Source organism: Octopus bimaculoides, chromosome 18, assembly GCF_001194135.2.
Source record: "Octopus bimaculoides isolate UCB-OBI-ISO-001 chromosome 18, ASM119413v2, whole genome shotgun sequence".
Taxonomy (NCBI): Eukaryota; Metazoa; Mollusca; class Cephalopoda; order Octopoda; family Octopodidae; genus Octopus; species Octopus bimaculoides.
Genome location: NC_068998.1, coordinates 6,698,520 through 6,706,039, shown reverse-complemented (window position 1 = coordinate 6,706,039; position 7,520 = coordinate 6,698,520). Strand labels below are relative to the sequence as shown.

Here is a 7,520-nt window from a genome sequence, read left to right as displayed (position 1 = left end):
TGTGTATATATATATATATATATATATATATATATATATATATATACACGCATACATACACACATATACAGAGAAATATATATGCATATATATGCACACATACATATATATATTATATATACATATATATATTATATATATATATATATATATATATATACATACATAGGCGCGCGCACACACACACTCACATGCATATATGTTTGCGAGTGTGTATTAGTATGTGGCGAGTTCCATCTCTTCAAATGTCAACTAACCCCTCCGAGTCCTTCGGCGGTGAAATGTAAAGAAGAAGAAGAAGAAAAAGAAGAAAGGCGGGGGGGGGGGAGAAAAAGAGAGACTACGGCAGAACGGTGATGGCATCGGAGTAGCATAGCTGTTAATGATGATGCTATGTGACTGACATCATAGACGTCTGGAGACAGAAGTAAAAGAACTGAACTGAAATGCAATGCAATGCGATGCGATGCAATGCAACGGAATTGGATGCTGAAAACAGACATACGGAAAAGGATAAGGAGAGAAAATTCTTCCAACTTAATTGTGCAAAAATAGAATTTCAGCAAAGCAAATATTTGACCCCTACTCACTACCAACCCCCAATATACATATATATATATATATATATATATATATGTATACAAATTAAAAGGGTAAAGGTTATCAATTTATTAATTAATAAATCAATTAACAATTAACAATTTTTACCAAGCCCATCGGTATGAAAGCACCATTATTGGTGGAGAACTTATTTAAAAGCTCATATATATTTATAAATATAATTCTCAGCTTTTTTAGCTGCTATTTCTGAACTTCAGTATATGGTGAAGCAAATATTTGCTGATCCCTTAATTATATTTATAAATATTATATATATATGTATATATATATAGCGATGTTTATGATAATTGCTTATTAATGATGATAATGACGATCGTGATTATGATGACGATGATAATGATAATTAATGATTATGATGACGATGATTATAATGATGGTTATGATAACGATTATTACCAAGTCGTTGGTTACGACGACGATGGTTACGATGACAATAGTACCGAGAACGATGATTATGACAGCGATGACGTTCCTTATGACAATGATTTATGATGATTACAACGTTGATTATGACGTCGATGACTATTACGACGTTCGTTATGACAACAATTAGGATTTCTTGCTCTGGCACCAGCCGAGAAAAAATTTGTAAGAAAAATTATTACGGATACATCGACTCCTACCAAATCCACCCGGCATAGCAACTACTGCTAGTCCAAGGCAAAGTCAGACGCTGGCAGGATTTGAAACAAGAAGTGAAGTGAGAATTATATACTGTTCAAATAATTGGGACTTTTTTTTTTTTCTTTTGCCACAAGGACAACGGAAATGAGACATCACAGGACGAACAACACGAACCAGTGAGTGTGAGGTAAGCGTAACGAAGTGTAGGATCGGATTAGGAAGAAAAAGTATGACTATGTTTTTGGCAGTTAAAAGCAAAAATCTTCCTCGCATTACACACATCAGCTATGGGCAACCTGCTGTCCGCCGGGATTTACGAATGGTACGCCCATCGAAAAATAAACATGATCGCTTTTTTTTTTTTTAAGCAATGCGGCCCGCCTGAGAATAATCCAGGTCTCGTGCCGAGCCCATTACTCGAAAAAGGTTTCCCATACCTAGCATCACACCCTTCCATCTGGAAAAAGGCAGGACATATTGAATAAAAGTAGTCTTAGATTTGCAATGGACTGTCATGGCCGGAACGCCTTTTATCAAAGGTCTGTTGAATCGGAGGTGACTTGGGACACAGCAACAACAATTAAAGCAAGTGCAATTAGCCATAAGCGGTAGCTCAAGTTCCGCCCCACCCTCGTATAGAGGGTGGTGTTTGTTTTAATCTAAGTATGCAGTAGTTAGCGGAGTTAGTAATAGCGCAATAAGAAATAAACTCAATGTCTATTTCAATATATGAAATATAAATCGAAAGAGAAAAAAAGCAAGAAAGAAAGAAATCCATTGTAAATTAAATGGAACGTGGAAGTTAAAAAAATGCGTCACTGTAATTTGGTTGGCGTTGGATGTCCCGTCGTTCCACGTTCAAATCTCGCAAAGAATGCTGTACTGATTTTTAAAATTTTCACCCCGTCCCAGTTCAGGTCTCGAACTAACGAGAAGGGATCCCTCCCATATGTGAATAAGCGAGTTTCAATGAGGCCAATCAACATGCTAGAAAAAACAGCCAAAACCCTACATTGGACGATGTGATCGCTTGTACACAGAAAGACAGGATGGACGGATGGTCATAGTTGGAACGCATTCGATTGCGGCTGATCTGGGGGGTGGGGTGGTAAACAACTACCTCGACAAAGGACCAGCCACCAAGGGAGCCTCTACGTGGTCGTTCGACATATTAGAAATAGCAGGCACATCTCCGTCAAATTACGCCGTACTGTCCTGAGCAGAGGACAATTTGATCGAGACTGACTTGGAGTTAAACACTAACCTTAGCAACTCAAACCAACAAGGAAGCTTCTGCGTAATGACCAAATCATATCTTAACTTCTTAAATAAAGGGCACCTAGAGTAAGTAACCTCCATGCAGACACTCGATCTGCTAGATACCGCAACCAAATCTCTCACAAACCGTATCCTATAGTCATACAGGTTGGAAGGGTACATCGATCGGATAATTACTGCGCTAAAGGTATAATGTGTTTAGAAAGTAAAACAAACAAAATAATGATAATACTAACAATATGGGATGTTCACGATTAGAACGCCTTTGATCATAAGCCTGCTTAATCAGGACTAACCTGTGGCTAAACAAAACCACTACCAACAACCTAGATCAATAAAACAATCAACCTTAGTGATAGGCTAGAAACGTTCGATCGCTCAATCGATCAAAGCTACAAACACACACACACACATTATATATATATGTGTGTATATATATATATATGTGTGTGTGTATATATATGTGTATGTGTGTGTATATATATATATATATATATATATATATATATATATAATCATAAACACACACTTATACGGTACATTAGCGTTAGCAAAATAAAATCATTGAAGTGATCCCAGATAAACTAACGAACACTGATGGCACCTCTGTCTCCCTGAATAATGACTCGTGGCAAGATGTGAAGCTGGGAACAAGTTTTCGCAAGATAAGTTTTGCATAAAATCCTGAACTTTCTAGAGAATTCTGCGCTAATTCCCTCCACCCTCTCCCACCTCCGTCTGTGTCTGGCAATCACTCTCTCTCTCTCTCTCTCCATCCCTCTCAATCTCTTATTTGTCCTTTTCCTCTCCCTTTAACAAGTTATTAATCATATTCTTGCTCACAAATAAATGCTTAGTTTCCATTTATTTTTTTATATTTGTTTGTTTGTTTCGTTTAATTCGTATATTGAGACTTGGTCGCAATGGTAGATTCTGGAATGTGCGAATGTACGACGATTCGAGCTCAACGCACTGTCTCAATCCCTCACCTCATTAACGATGTTACAGGTCTTAAACAGATATACATGCGCATGTGCATATATATATATATATATATATATATATATATATATATATATATATATATATATATATATATATATGTGTGTGTGTGTGTGTGTGTGTGTGTATACACGCATTCTTATTAGTGCATATATGCATATATTTATGTACGTAAATGTGCACAAATGCATATATTTATGCACGTAAATGTTTATATATATATATGTGCATCTGCATGTCTATTATTTGTGTGTGTACATATATGCGTGTACACACACACATAGAGATAGATAGATAGATAGATAGATAGATAGATAGATAGATAGATAGATATTGTAAGAGCATGAGACATAAGTTGTCTAGAGAAGGGTGAGAGAAATGAGTGGACTATAAAAATCGAACGAGAGGCCTTCATACCTCTATCTGAAGCAGTGGATATAAACAAACCAAGAGTCTAGTCACAACATACATCGTTAGCAACACTATTATATTAACAGCCACAGCTACAAGCATAACAAGCTGAAACACCAACAACCAGTACAAACAAGCTACGCTAGTTAGAAACAGCAGCCGGTTCTCCCTCCAGTCACTCACCCTGCTTTCTTTAAGGGAGGGGGAAAAAAGATGAAGTGAAAAAGACAGGCTGGAATGTCTGATAATACGTGCATACATCTGCTCGATTAGAGACTAAACCGGGACTAAACTGATAAATTCTGATTTAGGTACAAGGCTAGCAGTTTTCAGGGGAGGTGGTTTGTCGATGCCATCAACCCTTGCACTTGACTCGAACCCGAAAGGATGAAAGGCGAAGTTGAACACAACGGCATTTGATTTCGTTGGGTAAAATGCCCGAAGAAATTATGACAACACAACACGACTCACAACTACCACTGCAGCAACAACAACAACCACTGTAGCAACTAATTTAACTACTCAAACTATTGTGAACGAATGAAAGGAGCTTCTATCCGGTTACTCGATCTGTTCGAAACAAGATCAATCTCTCTCCAGTGGCATCCTTTCGTCTTGACAAAGAGTGGGGAAAAAAGAAACATTGGATGGTTTAGTCCCTTCATACCTCTAAAAGATTGTCATGGTTGGAAGCACTTGATCAGAGATCCGCTCAGGCAAGCATGACCAGAAGTTAAACGACCACTACAAAAGTCCGAACGAAGTTTCTACGGGATCATCCTCAGCAAGAAATAGCAGCCGAATCTCCTTAAAAAAAACACACTACCGTCCTAAACAACGAAAATGTATAGTCCCTGAATAGAGTGTCTGAAAATAAGGCGGGAAGATCATGGCTGGAACGTCGATCATAGATGTGCTCAGTTCGCTGGAGGAAGGGGTTGACATGGAGCTATAAACAACAACAGCAGCAGCAGCATTCATAACAACAGCCTTAATGACAATCCAATATCTGATATCGAAGCTACAGTTCAATCGCTTTTCCAGCAGAAAACGACTGAGGAGGAAAATTATTGTTACTGTTTGTTTTTGTTTTTAACCATACACACACAGGAATTTCAACAGTAACACATACAATTTATACACATGTACACACTTTCATACACACACACACATTTATGCCAAGACGATCATATTTACACAAACATGTTGGCTTCATTCCATGCAGGGTCGTCAAACATTTCGCCTAATTTATAAATGATGATTAAATACTTACATAACTTGATAGTCGGGGAACAAGATTTGGTTCAAGATTATGTGTGTGTATGGGTGCGAGTATGATACACACAGAGATACAAAGGCAAACTACATACTATATATATATATATATATATATATATATATATATATTATATGCACACACAGGGAGTACACTTTTGTCAATATATTATTATATTATTACATAAATATTCTGATAGCGACATACAGGCAAGTGAGAGGTTGAATGGAAATCGATATGCGATTATATACATTACAAACTATATAATATATATATATACACACATATTGATTATTTGTGTGTGTGTGTGTGTGTATATATATATATATATATATATATATATATATATACACGCACACATCTTGATTGTTTGTAATACATATACACATTTTCAAAACTGTCACTACATATATAGACAGTTTGTAATATATATATATATTGACCCTTTATATTGTACAGTACTATTAAGAAATATACATACATACATACATATCAATAAATATTCTGATCTGATAGCGACATATAGGCTGAGAAGAGGTTAAAAACAGATCGATATGTGGATGGATGGATGACTATATGAGAAGTTAGTGCTCATAACATCATCGACATATATAATAGTAAATACACATACACACAAATGCAAACCATACCCAAGTCTGACAGTGCGATATAGATCGGAGGGGAGGGGTTTTTTACACATGAAGTAAACAATAAATAACGATCGAGAGGCATAGATAGATAGATAGATAGATAGATAGATAGATAGCTAGATGGATAGCTAGATAGATAGATGTATAGCTAGATAGATAAACGGATAGATAGATAGATAGATAGATAGATAGATAGATAGATAGATAAAGAGACAGATAAATAGATAGAGATAGATCGATAGATAGATAGACAGTATATATATACACATATAGGATGTGTGTTTATGTATTTAAATTACGTTATGTATAGAATATATTAGAGTAAAAGCTCTCGTCCAGCAGACGAATGATTCTTGTAGTACTCACCGTATATCATAGAAAGTCCAGTTTCGTGCACGAATCGAAAACGTCTGTGCTTAAACAACCAAATGGTCAAAATTGTGAGTAATAGTAAAGTGAGAAGCATGAGAATGGTAAGACTGTCCGTTTTGTGTCGGAAGGTAACGTAAGCCTCTTCTTGGGCTTCTATGGATGGTGATTCGTTTGGTACATTGGTCACCATGGCCATGCTGCTAGGAATAACGGCCAGCAGAAACCACCAGAAGACGACGTGCAACACTAAATGCCAAGAACAACGCAGCAGAATCATGTTAGAGAGTGTCGCCATGTTAAAGTAGTGAAAACACCCCCTTTGAATGAAGGTAAGAGTGTGAGTGAAGGGATAGTAAGAGGGAGTGTGCTATAAAGAAAGAGTTAATGATAGAGGGGAGTAGAGGTGTAAGGCAGAGTGGTATAGAGCGAGGGTGAGAGGTGTAGAGAAAGTGATAGAGGGAAATAGGAAGAGGTGTACAGCTGTATGATGGAGTGGTAGAGAAAGAGTGATAGAGGGAAAGAGAGAAAATGAGAGATATAGAGCTACAGATAAACTGATTGTGAGAGAGGGAGTGGTGAGAGGTATAGAGACACAAGGGGAGTTAGTAAGAGAGTGAAAGAGGTATAGAGATGCATTGAGGTTTAGTGAGACAGAGAGAGAGAGAGGTACAAAGATGCGGAGAGGCTTAGCAAGGGAGAAAGAGAGAATTGATAGAGGAGAGATGGTCGTATATAAAAAGAAAGAGATAAGGAGAGAGTGAACAAGAAATAAAGAGGGTGGTGATAGCAGAGAAAATATAGAGGGGGAAAAGGAGAATAAGATCGTATGTCAGTATTAGCGAGAGGTAGAGGGGAGGAAGAAAGAAAAGGTAAAAAAGACAGACGGAGAAGGAGGTAGAAAAAGAGGATTGCAGTTAGAAAGGGTTGATAAAAATGTAAGAGAACGAGGGTGGTGAGAGTAAGAAAACTAGGAGGGAGAAGGAAAGAGAGTATGTGTGTGTGTGTGCTTACGGAGAAGAAATAAAGAAAAAGACGTTAGAAGAATTGGGTGGAGAAGAAAGAGAGAGAGAGAGAGAAACTGAGACGAGAGAAAACTGAATGGAAAAGTTACAAACGAGGAGGAAAAGAGAAAAAGAAAATATAAAATGAAGTGTGACAACCACATGGTTCCGGGTTCAATCCCATGCGCGGCGTCGCGGTCAAGTGTTTGCTACGATAGCTTCGGGCTGACCAAAGACTTACGAGCGAATTCGGTGGACGGAAACTGAAAGAAACCCATCGTATGC

General features: G+C 37.4%; 1 protein-coding gene across 1 annotated transcript in view; it reads right to left on the bottom strand.

Annotated features, from left to right (window-relative positions):
- Window positions 1-6,602, bottom strand: part of LOC106870034 (sodium/hydrogen exchanger 9) — a 124,381-nt gene extending 117,779 nt beyond the window's left edge. Inside the window, exon 1 of the mRNA XM_052974351.1 lies at window positions 6,229-6,602. Within this exon, the coding sequence (XP_052830311.1) occupies window positions 6,229-6,529 (301 nt within the window). The 5' untranslated portion in view covers window positions 6,530-6,602. The remainder of the gene's footprint in view (window positions 1-6,228) is intronic.
- Window positions 6,603-7,520: the final 918 nt, after the last annotated feature.